The 20,178-nt window shown below is 42.8% G+C and overlaps 1 protein-coding gene and 1 long non-coding RNA gene across 2 annotated transcripts; one reads left to right on the forward strand and one right to left on the reverse strand.

Annotated features, from left to right (window-relative positions):
- Nucleotides 1–772: 772 nt before the first annotated feature.
- Nucleotides 773–19,185, reverse strand: LOC148332732 (uncharacterized). The gene is made up of 4 exons (XR_015844642.1): nt 18,944–19,185; nt 3,335–3,470; nt 2,889–3,007; nt 773–919 (listed from the first exon to the last, which is right to left on the reverse strand). It is a non-coding gene; the product is annotated as an uncharacterized LOC148332732 (long non-coding RNA).
- On the forward strand, nt 3,784–8,600 carry LOC148332733 (neuronal pentraxin-1-like). The gene is made up of 5 exons (XM_088302589.1): nt 3,784–4,313; nt 5,039–5,246; nt 6,578–6,819; nt 7,006–7,185; nt 8,219–8,600. Exons 1-5 carry the CDS (start codon nt 3,894–3,896, stop codon nt 8,438–8,440), a joined length of 1,272 nt encoding a protein of 423 aa, XP_088158715.1. The 5' UTR covers nt 3,784–3,893; the 3' UTR covers nt 8,441–8,600.
- Nucleotides 19,186–20,178: the final 993 nt, after the last annotated feature.

Genomic DNA, 20,178 nt, shown 5'->3' on the forward strand with positions numbered 1-20,178 from the left:
TGGCGACCGTGTGGTGAAACTCGGATGAAGAAAATGTTGCTTTTGGACGGAGTCCAACGCGAGTGGCTTGATGAAGCGCGCTGTCGTGGAGAAATGTTCATTATGATGAAGTTCGACCAGCGCCGAGCGGAAGAGCCTTGTTTATGTCGCTTTGCGTTTTAATTAGGAGGAAACATTCTGTGGCTGCAGCGTGGAAAAACATTATTACGCGTCCAAATAATTCACGACGTGAGCTGATAAAACAAGTCCACACATTTTTTGAATCAGAGATGCAAGTCAACTTTTTTTTTAGATTTTTTTGGAACTTCCGGTTTTAATAATTAAATAATAATAGTATGTAATTTGGCGGCACGGTGGACGACTGGTTAGCACGACGGCCTCGCAGTTAAGAGATGCAGGATTCCATTCCGACTCCGACTTCCCGTGTGGAGTTTGCAAGTTCTCCCCGTGCCTGCGTGGGTTTTATCCGGGTATTCCGGATTCCTCCCACATTCCAAAAACATGCACGTTAAATGAATGCTCTAAATTTGCCCTAGGTGTGAGTTTGATCGCCGATGGTCGTTCGTCTACGTTTGTCGTTGGAGTATCCATCAAACACACACACCCACACAACACAACACAAAGGAATCACAAAAAATACATAAAAAAATCAACTCATTGATTTGAGTAATTGGACAGATGCAAATACTGCAAACATTTTAGTTTGCTGGTTGAAGCGCCTCCTTTTTGAGAGGCTGTCCAAGTGCAGCAGTTCCAGAAGGTTTACCTCATCGTCACTCGAGTTCGCAGTGATGAGCAAGCTCTCTGCAGGGCACGTGCCTCTCCATTTCCTCTTCAACTCTTTGTTTCGCTCTTGGTTGGCCGGCTGACGTCAGTGCAGGTCCCCCGCTTCAGTTGCGCGCGTGACGTCTGTACAGAGCTTAACACAAAACGTTTTCTTTTTTTTTTTTGAACATTATGATAGGAAAGACTTTGAGGCTTCCTCAGCCAGTATATTTATAGATGACGACATTATATTTAAAAGTCCCATATGGAAGTATTCCTGATTAATAATGTTTTTTTGTACAAAGGGATGTCTGGAGTGTCGTGCCACGCATTTGAAATGAAACAACCAATGCTTATTTCTGAAGCAAAAGCAATTATCATGTGGAAACCAAATAGCAGTTCTAAGATTAGCAGAAGCAATGTAATCAATGTTTGCTTCTGATGTCCGTCTGTCTAAAATCAGGGATCAGCAACATTTTGAAAATGAAAGTTACGTCTCGGGCGCGGATTAATTAGAAGCACTACCGGTTTGATACAAACTTCTTAAAAAAAATCGCCTTGCATTGCACAGTATACGTCACTAATAATTTAACGATATTCATTTATGCAAAGATTAGAGATTTGACACTTAAATGAGCCACTTTTCATGATGGCAAGAACTTTTCTGTAGAAATATATCTTGTGTATTTTAACAAAAAGCATGGCTAACCGTGTCATTGAAGACACCTCGCAACTCTTTTAAATTGTGAGCTAAAGATCTGGCCTTCTACAAAATAATTGGCGTCTCTATTTTAGTGCAAATATAATATATATATAAAAACGGTTCAAGGATTTTGGTTTTCAGTCCTGCCCTCGAATAATCCAAACGTGTTATCCCATTATCCCAAACAAATAGAAAGTGGCTACTAACTCCAAATACTGCTCACTAATGCTTCCCCCACGCTTTCTTAATTTTTAAAAATGTTTTTTTTTTTTTTTTTTTTTTCAGATCAACCTTGCTCGAGGCCTGCACTCCGCTGAATAACATCCGAGTTTAAACATTTCAAAAATTAATTATTGGTTGCCGCCGTGTTCATCAACATTTTAGTCACATTATTCAGCGACATGAAAGCCAACTTATGACACAAACTTTTTACCAGTGAGTGCGTTCCAAAGTGCACCAGCATACAGTCTCTGCACTCCCAATAACCTTTCTCCCTTTCCTTGATTTTGTAGCCGCACCCGTTTTTTTTTCTTTTCCCAGTCAATCCTTCTGCATTATATTCTCCACTACTGGAGCAAATGCCAGCAAAATAAGCAAGCCGCCTTCTGCCAGCGTGTGAAATGGCTCATATCTGTCTTTGCCATTAGACAGTAAGTTCTATTATAAAGCTTTGCATTATTCAGCAGGCCTGAGAGACTGATCGTTACGGATTTGAGTCCTTTTCCATCCTGCCTCCGGTGTCCAACTCGGTCTGCTCGATACGAAGCCGACCATGCATGTGGAGGAACATATCAATAACTGCAGTCCGAGCACCGTTATGAGCGCTCTACGATCACGTCAACAGGGCAGCGCCCTCATTCGGCATATGTCGCTCTCTTGAAAAGACCCAATCAGGTTTTTTTGCAGCGTTCCAGCTGACACATGCAAGGAAGGAAGCGAGGAAAATGTGACAGAGCGTATGGCGCGGTGACACATTCTAAGGTGTGACATATTGTGGATCGCATGGCAAACGACACATGCCGGATGACATTGTGATGAAAAAAAACGGCAAACTTTGCTCTTTGTTGGCAAATAAGCAGACATTGAGGCAGCTAAACGCAACAAAGTGGACCCTTTGTAGATCCGCAGCGAGGTTCCCAGATCTAATGCCGTGCATTCTGCTGAGATAAGGAGCATGTCGGACATGTTTGTCCTGGAGCAATTAAGCGCCCGTCCGCCGTTTGTTTCATATGCCGCTGCTTGCCTCCAGCTCGGCATCTTGCTGATTAAAACACGCAGGATCAATAATTGAACAAATTAAAGCGGACTTATGGGTCAATTTTCCTCCCGCCTTTAGTCGATGGCCACGGGGGTCATCATGCCTAAGTCTAAAAAAAAAACTTGTATTGTAATAAATGTAACGGAATCACAAATGTTTCACCTGAACATTTGTCTGCACAATTCCGTTTGCGGCCGCAGTTTACCTCAGCGCGGTGATGCAAGTGGGACAGAAAATCGATGAGACTCTGAGTAGTTGTGCTCATTTGGCAGGAGAATGCACTGGAACACAAAGAGCACATTTCAAATTTATTTCTTGTCTTTTGACTTTTGGTGGAAAACTTGCTCCTTTTATGCTGGCGGAAACCAAACACTATGTCACGATAAATTTTTAATTGATTTTATTAGAAGTATTTTGCTGATAACTTAAACAAGCCAATTCACGTCCAACTGATTTCTTTTTAGAGCCTTCCTCAATCACATCAGATGATTTGTTACCGCAACGAGATCTCGAGCAGAGTGTGACATCTTCTTCTTGGGTGGCGTGAATATTAATGTGGAGGTTTACATAATGGACTGTTCATGAACTGAATATGAAAGAAAACACACCGCTTGGTTATCAGCCCTCATTATGATATAGACGCTCATTGAATGGAAAAATCCAAGGAAAGCGCATCCATCCGCTGCTTTCAATCCATTACCAAGCAAATTTCCTCCTGGGAGATCATGCAGATTGCTGGTTTTACTGTAACAAGAGAAGTCGATCAGGATTAAAATACTGAACAGCTATTTGTACAGTGTGCGTTTTCAGGGGGGGTGGAGTGCTCCCTCAGGCTAATTTAAGGCAGACTTATTCCTATTTTAGAATTCTATAATGTGTGTCTACAATATGGAATGGTTGATTATTTGGATGGGGATTTTTGCTCATTCATTTCTGTCCAAAAAGACGAGGCAGAAGGCTTCTGCTCGGCATGGCTCAAGCGCGCGTGGGCGACTGTTGCACGCATCGTGCACGACCTTAAAGAATGGGCCGGACTCCTCTCACAGCTGCGATGAATGGGGGGCTGCGTCGCGCACGCTATAAAAAGCGCGCGCGGCTCGCTGCGGCTCCAAGCTTCAGTGAACAGCTCCGTGGTGCTGAAACTGCGACGGCAACACGAGTGCAAGCATGGAGCGACTCCCGTGGAAAGTTTTGCTCCTTTGTTGCTTGGCCACCGCGGAGAGCTCCGCGCAAGACTTGGGACAGACGCAGTTTATTTGCACGTCGGTGCCCAAGGATATGGACTTGTGTGCGGCCACCATGCAGAACAGTGGGCCGGCGGAGGACCTCAAGACGACCGTCATGCAGCTGCGAGAGACCGTGCTGCAGCAGAAAGAAACCATTATGAACCAGAGGGAGACAATCAGGGAACTAACGTCCAAGTTGAGTCGCTGCGAGAGTCAGAGCTTCCCGGCCGCGGCGGGACCGGGCGGGAGGCGGCCGGGCGCCAAGAACACGATGGGGGATATTTCACGGGGCACCGCAGAGACCCTGGCCCAGCTCGGACACACTTTACAGAGTCTCAAACAGAGACTGGAGAACCTTGAGGTATGCCAGTTCCAGCGCGGCCAAATTCTCTTAATTTGTGCTCTTTAAGAAGCCAAAGCACACATCATGAAGGTGCTTTTTATTTATTTTATTTTTTTGAGCATGCACAGAATACTCGCGTGCCAATTCATTAAGTACATTCGCACAATACAGAATGATGCAATGCACGCAAGATCAGGTGATAGATTAGATAATTAATTGCCATAACAGCATTATTCACGTCGCCATATAAATCCCAGTGAAATGGAGTAAAAACAAATTATACAAAAATGAGCATTGAGGAGGAAATATAACCCAAGCAATTACAAAACCGTGTAGCAATTTACGACACGGTAGGAATTTATTTGACGGGGTGTTTATTACTCTGATGTGCACGTGCAATGAATCCTAACTATCTGTAATCATTTACTTTCAGTGTAGTTCGATGCCTCTCGATGCTTTTGCAAATTACAACTAACTTGTTGAAATAACACCCCCCGCCCCCATGACACAGTTATCTTAAAGGCGGATACCGCTTGCACGGGTTATTATTGCGCAAGTGTACATTATAAAGTCGTTTACTCGGCGAGTGCAAATACGGGAAACCGTGATGAGTTCATTTCGGTCATTTGACGTCAAGTTAAACATCCGCAGATCAAGTAACGCCGAAGCACCTAATTAAAAAAATAAATAAATAAACATCTCGGTCCTTGCTCATCATCCTTTTCTCCTTTCGCACGATACAGCAATACAGTCGAGGGAATAACACCGTGCAGGCGAACAGTCTGAAGGATCTGCTTCAAAACAAGATCGATGACATGGAGAAGCAGGTTCTGTCGCGGGTCAACACGTTAGAAGAAGTCAAAACGGGTTCCAGGAATGACAGCGAGCAAAGAAACCGAGTGGAGTCCACGCTCACTTCTCTGCACCATCGCATCACAGATCTGGAGAAAGGTGCGTAAATTGGAGCTATCACGTAGCGGGAAGTGGAATTAAAGTCGACTTATTGTCCGAGAGTACGTCATCCCCTCGAAGCCCGATATGATGAGTTCATGAACTCTTTTTTTTTTTTCTCCCTCGCTTGCTGCTGCTGCGGCATTCGTCGTCTTGTACGCTCACTGAGAAGAAACACAACTGCATTGCTTTGCATATCTTAAGACTTGTTTGCCCTTTCGCCTTTTTCTGTTTTTGCAGCAGAGCGCTTTTTGACGTTTTCGCAGCCAAGCGCTGACAGTGTGACTTGCAAAAAAAAAAGGGGTGGGGGGGGGAGTGGGCTGAAGTGATCACAAGTGCATTTTTTTTTTTTTTGCGAGTTGCAACATTAATGAGGCTTTTGCAGCTCTCCAAATTGTGAGTTTGCATCCGTGTGTGTGCTCGAGGACGTGTGAGCTTTCGTATTTACACTCTACGACCAAATCAGCCTTCCTGTGTGAAGTTTTTGTGTACTCCGACTTCCTCTCACATTCCAAAAAGACACTTATAAAACTAAACTATAAGACCAGACATTGCAATCGATGTGAATGTGACTGCAAATCGGGGGTGTCAAACATATGGCCCGTGGGCCGCATCAGGCCCGCAAACGGGATTAATCTGGCCTGTGAGAAAACTTGAAAATGCGAGAAAATGAATGGATTCAACCACATATTTGGATTTTCCTGCCACTGGATAGTTGAGCTTCGTTGTATTTATTCATTCGTTGATTGTTAGTTCATATTATTCTGTGTTCTATACTATATATATATATATATATATATATATATATATATATATTTATTAGAGATTTTTTTTTATTTCTGCTTTTCGTTAAAGATCATAATTTAACTGGTGCCCCCCACTTAGCAATCAATTTTCCTGCATTAAAATGAGTTAGACACCCTGGCTTTAAATGTCTCTAACTCTGGCACTGGCTGGTTGCCCCAAATCAGCTGGGGAAAGCTCCAGAACATCCGTGATCCGTAACAGTACAAGTTGTATAGAAAACGAATGGTTGCCTGAATATGTCACGCGCATTTCAGGCCCTCACGGGAAAGCGAAAGTCGGCCTTAACAAGAAGTCGGTTGATTTGGTACGACAAACAGTAGGACAGAAAATACCGTCATATCTTCCATTTTTGTCCTCATGAATTGCATTCACATCTAATTTGTTGGCTCATGCGCATAAAAATGAATGTCGATGAATGTTGCTTTGTCTTCTTCCTAATCCCGAAATACACCCACTAAAAGCAAAACAATTCCCAAAGTGAGCAGAAACCTTTACAGACGGATTTACGCTCATCTCATGCGCAGGCAAAGAAAACAGACCCACGGACAAGTTCCAGCTGACGTTCCCCCTGAGAACCAACTACATGTACGCCAAAGCCAAGAGGAGTCTGCCCGAGATGTACTCCTTCACCGTGTGTCTGTGGATCAAGTCCAATGCCTCACCGGGGGTGGGGACACCCTTTTCGTACGCCGTCCCGGGTCAGGCCAACGAGCTGGTTCTCATTGAATGGGGGAACAATCCGATGGAGATTCTCATTAATGACAAGGTACGTGTGACACGACAGGCACAAAGTTAAAACTTTCGGGAGTCAAACCGGGAAGTGAAGAAAAAAAAACGGTACCAAGGAGAGCAAATAAAAGTGACAGTGGCGGATTGCAAGGAAGGCTGCCGGAATGTTTTCAAGCCGCCAGCGCTCGGATTCAAGATTTAAAGTGAGGCGTGTCTTCTGCAGGTTGCAAAGCTGCCGTTCCTCATCAATGACGGCAAATGGCATCACCTGTGCGTCACGTGGACCACCCGAGACGGGATGTGGGAGGCCTTCCAGGATGGTGTGATGAGGGGCAGCGGTGAAAATCTGGCGCCGTATCACCCCATTAAACCAGAAGGAGTGCTCGTCTTGGGACAGGAGCAGGTAGCGCCAAACACTTTTTGGGCTGTGGAAAAATATCTCTTTTTCAGTTTGAAGCAAGCTAAGGGCTGAAAAGTGGAGCACAACTTTTTGCTGTCATTTCAGCGACTGGTTTACTTCTTTTACGATAAAAAAAAAAAAAAATTTATACAAGCTGGCAAACAAGTACAACCGCTGAAAATGAGACGCATGAAACGAACGCTTCGAGGGGGAAGAAGAAAATGTCATCAAACACAAAACGACGATCTCACTCTGAACTTTGACGACGCGAGGCGGATGCAGTGGCAAAAGTTTAGCGGGAGGATTATTGCTTGTGCCTGGGAGGCACGTGTCGACATTGACACGTTACTTTACCCTCTTTTACCGGTCCCACCTCTGTCCGCGGCCTCTGTCTTGATTCATTAAATAATTGCCTGGCATCGTTTTAAAGCGCTTCCATCTTTGGATTTCATTTCCTGCTCCCCCCACCCTCAAATACAAAAAAAAATGTTAATGAAAGCATCAAGTGGCTAATTTCCTTTTTGTATGCACTTACCGTCATTTCTGGACTACAAAACACACCCGAATAAAAGCCACAATAGCTAAATTGAGCTGTAAAAAACGTACATTTGCCACTTCGGACGAATAATCTCCACATTATTAAATGGGGTTTTATCTATATTATAAACATCAGGAGACTCTTTTTACCCCCGAAAAAAACCCAGAACGCAGCTTACATTATAGAGTGTACGGGTGGCAAATTCACAGATGAGCTCGAACCGGGGCCTCGTTTCACTTCATCCCATTTCTTAAGATGACTATTTTGGCTCTCAATTGCTTCTTCACACAGTTGTGCATATCGCTTCAGAGTTTTTGCCCACTCGCTCGCCAGGACACACCAGATTTTATTTAGCTCCGAGTGCAAATATTTGAATTCTATACACGATGTACTTGACCCAAAGAAGGAGAAGCCGCGTAGAAAATGAACGACAGTACAATATATTTCCAAATTTGTCTACTCACTACAATTTTTTTTTGCTGTTGTCTCAATTTGCAGGATACACTTGGAGGCGGCTTTGATGCGACACAAGCGTTCGTGGGTGAGTTAGCAAACCTAAACATCTGGAATCGGAAACTTTCCATCACCGAAATCTACAACTTGGCAACCTGCAACAATAAAGCAGCGGCCGGCAATGTCTTTTCTTGGATGGAGAGCAACATTGAAATATTCGGAGGCGCGACCAAATGGTCCTTCGAGCCTTGTCGTTCGGCCAACTGAACTGAATCGAAGCCATGGAGAAAAAAGGCCTCCGAGTTTATGTTGTTCTCGTCTTCATTTGATGTTTGTTAGAGGCCATTTGATCTGGACTTTAGTTGTAAGCTTCAATCTGGGATTTCTGCCATTCCCAAGTATTTATGTGCTTTTTTTTTATCCTCGAGGGGGGGGGGGCTCATTCTGGGAAAATCTCAGTTTGCTGTTTTCTGAGGTGTTCAGTTGAAAGCACAACTTTTTTTTTTTTTTTTTGTGGCTTTTTTCATCTGGCAACGTCCGCCCCGTGTCTGGACAAGTCCCCATCCACGCAAGGACTTATATAACGGTTCCCACCTGTTTCTCAGAGGAACCTTCGTCAATTCTCGTCAGTCGTTGACGCCGCGTAGAGATGTCGAGCGTGAGGCTTTTTTTTTTTTTTTTTTCGCCCTCTCTTCCTCCCTGGCAACACCGCTTGGCCCCTTCCGAAACTTGCACTGTGACTGACAAAGAGAACGGAAGGAGAGGAGGGCGTGAATGAACAATGCAAAGTCAGACCGTGGCACAAGTCAGTTTGTATATGTCGTTCGCTTCAAGTGTTTCTGTAAGAATGTCGCCGACTTGCCAACATTGTTACAAAGCCTGGGTGCCTTGGGCTGGGACAAATATTCAGCACATACACACAAATGTTTTCAGTTGCAAAATTCCTCGTTTTTTTTGGTTTTCACTTTGTTGAGCTGGGTTCAATTTGTTGTTTTGGCAGGTGTTTGTACTGCTCGGTATTAGGAATGTTACAGTATCTGTATAGTAACAGCATGAATGACAGAGTGCTGTGAAAGCATTGTTGGAATCTGCTTTATTATCTTTGGGTGTGGGTTTTTTACTGCATTGTTATATGCTCCAAGCATGGCAAACCTGACAGATGAATAATTTAATTTTTGTAATAAAATTGTGATACTTGATGTCACAGTGCAATTCTGGTGATTTTTTTTTTTTTTTTGCGTGTCGTAAAACAAATCTGGAATGGAACGGTCACAGCGCCACTTTGACAACTTTAAGACAGACAAAATGAAATGTTTTAATGCCACAAGTGACCCTGGGGAACGTACTTCATTCAAGTGTAATTGCACCTCCACTCCAGTAGGTGGCAGTGGCGCTCTCGTTGCTCATTGTGCACAGCGAATATTTACTCTACGGTGTCGGTTTCTTTTGCAACAAAAATGCTATTATTTATAGTTGCCGCAGAGAGTGAGTGGTGTTGGGGGGGCGCAAATTGTTTTCTTCTCGCTGGGGGGGGCGTAACAGAAAATAATTGAGAAGCACTGGCCTAGCGTGAGCAATCAATCTCCACAAAGGTATACATTCGTCGAGAATATACACAAAGCTTTTCGTAAAGACTGCAGGCTGATTTTTGGTCTTAATCCTGTCCTTGAAGTGGATTTTCATTAGCTGAGCGAGAGAGAAAGCGAGAGAGAGAGGGACGCATCACTTTGCAGTAATCCCCCATGGTGCACTGCAGAAAAGAGCCCGGGTCGAGTAGCAGTGAATAGAATGACAAGGCATTTGTACAAAGTGCTCCTGAGTCCCGCTGTAGCTCGGTTTTATTCCGGGAAGGGAAACAACTTTGAGGTTGGAAAACACTGCGTTGGTTTGTTTGGTGAGAAACAGTCAGGTTCGAAGGAAAATGGAAAACATTAACCGCATATTAATTGCAAAAATAAATGACTGAGCCGTGAATCCATTTTCTTGGAGATTCCCTTTTGCGCTCATGAGCCGATCCAAGCTGAAAAGTCGAACAAACCACTTGGTCACAGGACCGATATGGACGAGGCAAAGGAGGGGAATTAAGCGCACGCCAGCATGTCAACTTGCACACGACAAAGACCCACAGCATCACCGTGTTCATATTTGCATTCACTCCCAAACATTTCAAAAGAAGACGGAACAGTTGTAAACTCTTCAACGATGAGCTCTTTTTCGAGTCAGACCCTCGGCAAAGATTGTTCTTTGCAAGAATATTGTAATCATTAACACAAATGAAACCTCAAAGCAGGAGTCTTCAATCCTGTTCCTCGAGGGCCGGTGTCCTGCCCGTTTTCTATCTCTCCCCGGTGCGACACCTGAACGATCGTTAACTAGCTTTTGCAGACCTCGCTGATTATCTGATCAGTTCAGAGTGAATCCCGCCTATTTCCCAAAGACATCTGGGAGAGGCTCCAGCACCCCCCCCACGACCCACCTCGTGAGGGGAAGCGGCTCAGATAATGGATGGATGACTATATATAGTTTTTCTGACCGAGCGCACACAAGGTAGCCAAATCTGAATCAGTCACTAATTAGAAAGATGCAAATATCAGAATGAAAGTGATTCATTAACTCATTTAATCCCAGAAATTTTCACTAGAGGAACCCCTCAATTCCAGCGGTTTTCTGGATTTTGACTGATTTGACGAGGCCAACAGAATATTGTGTTCTAATGCTATAAAAAAATAAGAGCTATGACGAAAAAAACTAAAAAAAAAGGCTAAGACGTATAAATACGTCTTGGGGAGGCAAGGACTATGTTTTTGAAATCTATTTAATTGCCCACATATTTTCTCAAAGATCCCACATGAGACAAAGCAGAAGTTGTTTGTCTTTGGAGGTGATTGAGTGGACCAGGACGTGACATATGAGCTGACATCTCATTCATTCATCAGCTGTCCAGGACAGAAACGCGACTTCGGTCCACAAGCGCAGCAATTCCTCATGTTTGCGTTGCGATGGCAAAATGAGGCGATGTAACGAGGGATTAGCGATCGGGTGAGCTAAAAAATCTCTCCAATTCTACGCAGATGCTTGAACGTTGAGAACACTGAAGAGAAACGAGTGAGGTCTTCATCTTGTGGCCTTTACTGATCAGCAAAGTCCTCCAGGAAGTATTCACGGAGGATAATGAGGTTTCCAATCGGCAGGCTGGGATCAAAGTGGATGTCGGCCGCGGCAGGAGGTGACTTCAAGCCAGCCTATGAAAAGATTATTTGGACATTCCTCGCTTGTCTTTGAGGACTTCAACTGCAGAGCTTATACGGGATTGGATTTCTGCAGCGTTAGTGGGACAAACCTGAGAAGAGATTTCTTCATGGCAGGAGAAGTTGAAGGTGGAAAAAAATGAAAGCAATAAAAATGTTTAATTTAAAAAAAAAAAAAAAAAAAAAAGCTTTCATATTTTTTAAAAAAAATTAAATTTTACTTTTGTATTTGAGTTTGAGGGGTTCATGTTTTTGGAATGTGGGAGGTAACCAGAGTACCCAGAGAAAACCCACACAGGCATGGGGAGAACATGCAAACTTCACACAGGAAGGCCGGAGCCGGAATCGAACCCACGACCTCTGCACTGTGAGGCCATCGTGACAACCAGTCATCAACTGTGTTGCCCGGGAATTCATCATTAAAAAAAAACAAAAAAAAAAACGAGAAAAATCTCAATATGTATAAAATTTGAATTTTCCAAGAATTCCCTTCCAAGACAGAAATAATGCAGACGGATGTGCACACGGACCAAAACCCGGAATGGTTGCGTCAGAGCTCAGAGAAACAAAAACAACACACGTACATATGGGATCCCCTTGGATCCATCTCTAAATATGACGAGCATACACGGGGTTTGTTTCCGAAACCAAAATGTTAGGTGCATTGTGGAAATATTAACATCAACATCCAATTGTGGCGCTAATTGTTGAATTTGCAAATTGATGTTGGAAACGAAGCTGAATGAGCCTTCAACGGCACAACCACGCACGGCAAGTTGCGCCAAAAAAAAAAAAAAAAGGAAGCACGAATGACAGATGCTCTTTATATATCCGCGGGGAGCGCCGTAATGATGCGGTTTATCTGTTTTGCGGCACAAATGAGTACGGATTTGTGGTCACGCTGCTGATAGAGCGGCGCCGCTGCCATCTCGGCTTGCTTGGTACCAAATGTCAATTAGACCGAGGGAGAGATATCGAGAGCCTACTTTTATTGGCACAAACTCCAACACAAATTCAAACTCTGCAGCAAAAGTGAGCCGATAGAGACACCCAGGCAGAGTTACTTCATTTTTTTAGGGGGTGTGGTCAAAATGAAACAGGTGGCGGGCCGTGCATTTGACACGAAGGCTGTCAGTGAAGTCCTACTTGAATAAATCCAACTCATAATGTGATCATTTATGGCGCCACGGCTGGAGAAATAATACACAGAAACACACTTGGACGACCTCGCTTCTATTTAAAGGCGAGTCTTGAAAATGGCTGCGCAAGTGCATCTCCAATTAAATCCACACTTTTCCCTCCGTCGGCCAAAAGCAAGAACATATTTTAGATTTTCGAATGCTCGCCAGTTACGACTTTCGGGTGTGTTGATTCCACAAAGCCCTGCCCCCTCACGAGTGAGTATCCAATCACAAGACCTTCAACGTTAGGCCCGGGAGAAGGCTCACTGTCATCAACTCGTGATCTGATTGGCGATCGCAACTGCCTATCAACGGTAAAAGCCCCCTTGACACACAGAAGAGACGCCCTCACGATTGTATCTGAACGCCTCGGACGAATATTTCCTGCAACCGGTATTGTGAAATCTGCCTGGCAACACGAGCTATCTGAAATCTAATTGGATAAAAACTAAGGTTAAAAATTGAACACTAAATTATAATATGACATCAATGTGAAGAATATGAACATGATTTCTTGATTCTATTCTTGATTTAAGTGAACGTGAAGCTTTGAAAAAAATGTTTTGGTCACTCGTTAGAAGGATGTTGATCAACTGATATGCAAGTGTACGCCATTTACGATTTTAATCTAATTGGATTTTGCACCTGTTGAACTGTGAAGTGTTTTTTTTTCTGTGCTTTCACATTTGATACAATTGTCTCATCTTTTGCAGCCACTCTCATAACATTCATCCAGGGAGGATTATTCCACTTGCTTGATACCCCCCCGACCTGTTTGAATCTCTCTCACACTCTCTCTCTCTCACAATCACTCACTCACTCACAGACTCAGTGAGCCTCTCTCCTCAGGGAACACGTTCCAGCCCATATCTCACAGATGTGGACCATTCACCAGAGAAGGGCAGTGATTTCCATAATGGGGAGGGAGGGCATAAGCCTCATGGTGGTCTCTGTGAGAGCCCGCAAGAGGAAGAAAAAAAAACGGATGTGGACAAGAGAAGATCGTGGAGGGCATCAAAAAAAAAAAAAAAAAAAAAAAAAAGCATCAGAGACATGGCCAAGAGGTTTGCGATTGGCTGAATCGTAAGAAAACGGGTTCATCTTTTTGCATGCACACCCCTCACTTCAAAGTCGAGAGGAGGGGGTGTAAATGAGATGATGTAACCTCCAAGTGGAGAAGGGGGGGGTGAGCACATATTCAAGGTCAGCGGTCATTTGGTTGAGAAAGCCCCCCCCCCAACACACCCTTCCCCCCTGATCCCTCTCATGTCTCGTGCGTGCGTTCCGACTCGTGGGGTCATTTATACAAACACACAAAGAGAATCAGAGAGTACGCTAACCTCGGAATTACTCAAATGAGGAGACAAGGACAAAAGGAAAAGTCGATCTCATGAGGCAAACTAGAAGTTTGTGCAAGATTTGGAAACAAGACGCGGGCACATTTTTGAGAGGTTGTTTGCAGTCAAGACACCGTCCACCATCACAAATTCACGTTTTTTAAGCTCCCTTTCTTAGGATATCCCCACTCTTGCTCTCCCCATCACAGTCTCTCTCTCTCTCTCTCTCTCTTCCCCTCTCCCTCTCCCTCTCTCCCTCCCTCCCTCCCTCCCAGTGCCAAGCACCGCAATGGCATTATGAATAATTGAGCAAGCCTGAAACGGGTTTGAACATTTGTGTTGCGGTTGTGTCTTTTGTGTTTGCGACGACTGGCAAGCGTTCACAACAAAAAGCCCGATCCAAATAACCCCCCCCCCCTCAAGTTTCTCATGTCCTATTCTGCATGCATGAGTGTGAGAATATCCTTGAAGAAGCACACCATCCCATGCAGTGAAAGCCGCCGAGCCGTTCCCCTGCTGGGATTGGACTCGGTGTGCTGCGCTGAGAATGTAATGCGACCGAGAAAATTAAAAAAATAAAAATCTCCACTATGAATATTCCTGAATGATTCCATACGCTGGAGGGGGAATCTCTTCGAACGAGGAGCTCTCCGGCAGGGGAATAAGAAGCGCTCATTTGAGGGCTAAAAGTTGGAGATGTGTGCAAATGTTCTACGAGCGGAAGCAAAAAGACAAGAGTGGTGCAGTGGATGTGGGTTTGAGAGCGCGAGGGAGGGCGAGACTGCGGTGAATGCGCGTGCAGAAAAAGTCCGCGCATGTGTGCTTGCGTGCGTGCGTGCATACAAAACAAGACGAGTACCTGCCTGAGTGGCTCAGAGATGTGGAACAAAAAAGCAAGCGTGTTTTGTGTGCACGTATGAAGGAATGTGAAGGTGTTGCCACGAGAGTGTGCACGTGGGAACGCGTTTGCATCAAGTTCGTGTTTCAGTTCGGGTTTAATTGGCCCAAATCTGCCATTCAGGGAGGCGGGCTCTTTGCCCCCCCCCCTTCCATATGGCCTCCTGGGAAAGAAGGTACATAAGTGTCACATTAAACTAGCAGCCTCCTCCTTCTCCTTTATATTCGGATGATCTCTCTCTTTCACACACACACACACACACACACCTGCCTTGCTTCGAGCTAAAAAATTTATAATTAGGTCAAGTTCATCAGGGTATATTTATAGTTATACAAAAAGACACACACTCACGTGCGCACAGACATTTAACACAACAAATAGGCACCAACTTTTTGTCAACATTTTTGTTTAAAGCGAAAATCAGAACTCAAATGTCATTTCGATTTGGTCAAATGGAATTCAATTGAATCAAATTGAAAAAGAATTAGATTTTAAATCTAAACGTTTGTATTTCTGTGGCAATGAATTAAGCATGTCAGGAATTCCAAAAGTATGTTGAAATAAAAACAAACCTTTTTTATTTTCATTAGTTTTTTCATTTGAGAACAATTTCTTGCGCTTACCCCAAATCTATGCCACTCTTTATGTTGTTGGGTCATACATCGCGAGAGTGATGCGAATCATTTATTGAGATTTTTTAGGAAGTGTCGTCTAAATTTGAATGCTTGGTCTTGTTGCGAACGTCGTAGCTCATCTGTTTTCTGGGTTTTGTCAGGTGATATATATTCAAGCCAGGTGGCACGTTAAATTAAGTCAACAGAAATGTCAGCCTCCTCGAATGCAAGCTGAAAACGGGAGATTATTCCGTTTAATTTACATTCCAGCGATGCAATATTAATCGGAATACGGACTGGGCATCTCCACATTTTGTTTCTTTTTTTTGTTCGCCTTGCGGGCCGTGTCAAAAGACATTTTAAGTAAATGCCGCAGGCTGCTGAAAACTGGATGACGGCCCACAAATGCCCCCCGAGCCATAGGTTGGACATCCAGTAAAAACCAACAACGCACCCACCATGGAGCCTCAAAATGAATGGCTCACTTGTACCCATTTTTAATGGCTCAACGTGATCGTTTCGGCCAATCAAATTGGCCGAGAAATTGTTTGGATGAATACTGTAAGAGGAATTTTGCATAATATAAAAATAAGTGGACATTACATAAGCCAGATAAACTTCAGTGGCGCACAGCGGGGATACGCGGAAATGATGGCTACCGGGGAGGAAGAAGACAGGCAGAGAATCAAAGTGATGATTCAGCAACTGAACGAAAGCCAAGAAGAAGTCATGCAAGATAAATAAGACAGACAGGAGACGCAAACGGGAAGAAGACACACACACAGCCCCGCCTGCAGATGTGTCGAGTGAGCTTCACGCCGGAAAAAGGAGCCTCCATAAAGAGATATGGACGCTCAAGCAGGAAGTTGAAGCACATCCACGCGCCGTCGTTTGCATATTTTTGCATATAAAAATCGAGATTCATTTAGCGTATTTTCTGAACTATAGAGCACCCCTAGTGGTGAAGGGAAAATCCACAGAAAAGTTGTATTAGCCGCATGGTTCAAAATCGAGGAAAAAAGTAGCGACTTATCGTCTGGAAAATACAGTTTTTTTCTTCCAAATCCTGCAGCCCTATTGCAGTACCATGGGGAGACCGGAGGGGGGCGCTATATTCCTCATTAAAAGTACTCGGTTTTTTTTCAGTTTCTCTCACCAATTACTGCACTCATGTCTCACAGGGAGAGGATTTGAACCCGGTGCACACTGGAAAAAATAAAAAAAAATCCCCCACTTCACTCTAAGTACATATACAGCATGTAGCTCAATGACTCATTAAAGTTGCCTTCTTATCTCCGGGGTACACCGCCCGCAAGGCGCTGCTGGCATCTCCTTTCCATTTAACTGCGCAAATGACAGCCACCATCGAAGTACGGGTAGCCAGCGAGTCAAAATCACCCTCAAATGCCTTTGGTGTCTTCATCAGAATAACTCGGTCATCACCAAAATGGAACACAATCATCAAAGTTGGAGGTCTGCGCCGTGGCCGCGCAATGCAATACACCGGAACGTCTAACGAGGCGTAACAGAGTTTGTTTTGGTCCAACATTGTGCCAGTTAACGAGTAAATACTCGTGAAAATGAAACTCATCGTGCATTTAAAATGCGCGGCGGCGATTTGCTTTCGAGCATTCCAGGGTGCACTTCCCCTCTCGGCCAAAGTCAGCCGCGTGAGGCTACTTTCATGACACTTTGGATGCTCATGATTTAGAAAACGGAACGATAGATTAATTAAAAAAAAAAAGGCATGTGTATCAGTGAACTTGTTCAACGCCTAAACGTGGAACCCAAATTGACTTTAATTGTGTTGTAGCTTCTCACATTTCCATGTAGCATTTTGTCCTTTTTGTGCCGTAGCGCTCGGCTTTTTATTGTATTTACAGAAGCTGACGCAATTAGTTGACGCTAATCGGACAAAACAACAAAATGCAATGTAGGTCTTTTTACATTTTGGCTTTGTAAAGTATCTGAGTTTTTTTTTTAGTCTGGCTGTCGCTTGAAAGTGGCTCCGGATTTTAAGCTTTACTCGTCATGGGCAGAGAAACAAAATATAAATACTTTTGTTTTTAAATCGTGTATATCCGGAACCGTCCATTTGTCATCTTAATTATGAATGGATATAAACAAGAAGAAGTAAAATTGCACTCAGTGAGTTTAAAAACGGAAGGGCTGTCATAGGAAAAGAGAAGGATTGCGATCCTGTCTCCGAATTTTCATCTCACGATAATGCAAAAGGAAAGAAAGTCACGTTTGAACAGCTCGGGGCCTCTGAGAGTGAGCTGAGGAAAATCAAGCAAGTTTAGTTGTCAGGAGGCACAAAACTGCAGGAAGAAACTGTCAGATCATGTGATCAACAATTCGCCTTCGACTATTTTCTTGAAACGAGACAAAATGCTTTTCCGAAATCCACGAACGAACAAAAGTGAGGTTAGCCTGTTGGCTTGGCCCTCGGCAAGCGTAACGGTTTCTCATGTGGCCACCTTGCAAAGTTAATTGCCCACTTGTGATCCAGAGGAACGACGACGGGCATTTCAAGTAACGGTGGCTCAACGCACTTTTTTCATCTTTATTACGAAAGATCCATTAAGTTGAACATAAAATGTCACAGAAGCAGACTCCAGGTTTAAAAAACATATTAATAAAAAAAACGTGTATACATACAGTATATATTAATAATACATGAGCATATAAGAAATAATAAAACCGTATCACTGTTGCTGGAGTAAAAAATATTTACAGCAATAATACCTTGGGAAAAACGCCTTGTAATAAGAAGTGTTTATTTTATTACCATAGTAAATGCAGATAAATGACTTTAGCTGCCAACGTACTAGTCAGCAGTTTCCCAACCTTTATTAAGCCAAGGCACATCTTTTACATTGGAAAAAAAAAATCTGACAGCGCATCAAGAAATGAAAAATGTCACAAAAAGTGGATACAGAGCTGCCAGTCTGTCGAAATTCACCTTCAGAGCAATTTGTCTGAATTTGCATATTTTTAACCTTTTATCAAGAACATTACCGTGAGACTCCCTTACCGCAGTATAGTTTGAGATTTTAAAAAATCATTACTTTATAAGCATAATTGCTTATCGGCGTTGTTATCATTTTAATGTAATTATTGCATCAAATATGTAAATGAGAATGTAGTCATATAAAATTAAATATAAAATTATTTTTCTTCCACTTTCTTGCACTCCAACAGCATTACAGCCATTCATCCATTTTTGGAACCACTCTCCATCACTTATACAGAAAATAACTTTCTTTAATTTTAATTTCTATTCTTAACCAGGGAATGTACAACATACATGATGCAAAATTACGATACAAATAAAATTATATTATTTTTACAATCACATCAATGATTTCAGTAACATTCCGACAATGCACATTGCACCCACATTCTTTTTTTCTAAATAAAAGCATTTTCCCGTGAAGACCGACAAGAGTCAAAATCAAAGCAAAATAATAAAAAAAAAATGTTACTCACCATTAGCAAAGCTTCAGCGAGCTGAGGTTGTTTGGAGTTTTCGTTTTCGTGTTTGTTCAATTAAGACACTGACAGAATTACAACACACGGCAGTGTGATGGCGTTAGTAATTCTAAAACGGATCAATTGTCGTTAGCACAAGATTATTATTTTGCTCATAAATGGACAGAATAATCTGTAAGTGAAGTTTCACTTAATTGGTGCGACAGTCTTTATTTTTCTCGCCGCTAATGTCAATCGGGTAAAAGTAGCAGCGAGTTAAGACGTTAGCTTTCGGCAAACTTTGGACTCGTCTTTTTCTTTATTATTTTTTTTTTTAAACCTCTCTTTATTAACATTTGCACAACCTACAAAAATCTTACAGCCGGTTGTAACAGTGCAATGAATGAACAAAACACCTTTTTCAAATATCAACCAAATAGAAAAACAAAACAAAACAAAAAAACCTCTAAAATGCCAGGGGGAATAAAAGTTTCCAAAAAATATCAAAATGTTTACAGATATTTAAGGTTTTAATAGCCTTTGGTAAAGAGAAAACTCTTGACTTCACAGTGGAAAGCAATGAAATTAATTTCTTTATTCGTGAATTTACATTTGTGGATATATATAAAAAAAATAAGATTGATAAAAGTTTCATTGGACTTTTCTTTATTTTTTTCAAGTCATAGACACCAAGCAGAACTTCCTTCCAAAACAGCAGAACATCCCTATCTATATTGTCAGCAATACAATTGCATCTATCAGACCAAAATCTTTGACCAATAATAAAAAAAAAAAAATAAATGACACACTCTTTGGCCCCTGAAGAACTTCTGCGTCCTCCCGAGCCAACTGCAGAAACTGGCACCTCCATCCAGGACAATGAAAAGCAACCGTCAACCAACTCCCATGCTGCAAAGTCTGGCATTTCCGACGTGGGCAAGCTGCCCAAGTGGCTCAAGATTCCAGGTATGAAATAAGATTGAGTGTGTCGTTGCCTTGGGCAGCCAATTTTTAATTATTTTTTTTTACACTTGGACCTCAGCTTTGTGACTGGTGCACAGTGAACATTTAAATTCAACTTGGAAGACACTTAAAATGTTGGAGTGAAGAATTCATTTTTGATGAAAAGACTGATTGTGATGTGTGTGAAGAAAGACTGCTGGATTATTCAACACCGGTTATGAATTGTTCAGCAATAAAACAAGCTGTTTGAAAAAAATAAAAATAAAAAATGAGTGTTGTCAATGTGACAG

Source organism: Idiotropiscis lumnitzeri, chromosome 8, assembly GCF_059441095.1.
Source record: "Idiotropiscis lumnitzeri isolate Australia: NSW breed Sydney's pygmy pipehorse chromosome 8, RoL_Ilum_1.0, whole genome shotgun sequence".
In the NCBI taxonomy this organism is placed as follows: Eukaryota; Metazoa; Chordata; class Actinopteri; order Syngnathiformes; family Syngnathidae; genus Idiotropiscis; species Idiotropiscis lumnitzeri.

Excerpts from the sequence above, each read along its gene's own strand:
- LOC148332733 (XM_088302589.1), top strand. The coding sequence starts at position 3,894 with ATGGAGCGACTCCCGTGGAAAGTTTTGCTCCTTTGTTGCTTGGCCACC. Across the intron at positions 5,247-6,577 it reads CATCACAGATCTGGAGAAAG|GCAAAGAAAACAGACCCACG; the intron begins GTGCGTAAATTG and ends TCTCATGCGCAG. Across the intron at positions 7,186-8,218 it reads TCGTCTTGGGACAGGAGCAG|GATACACTTGGAGGCGGCTT; the intron begins GTAGCGCCAAAC and ends CTCAATTTGCAG.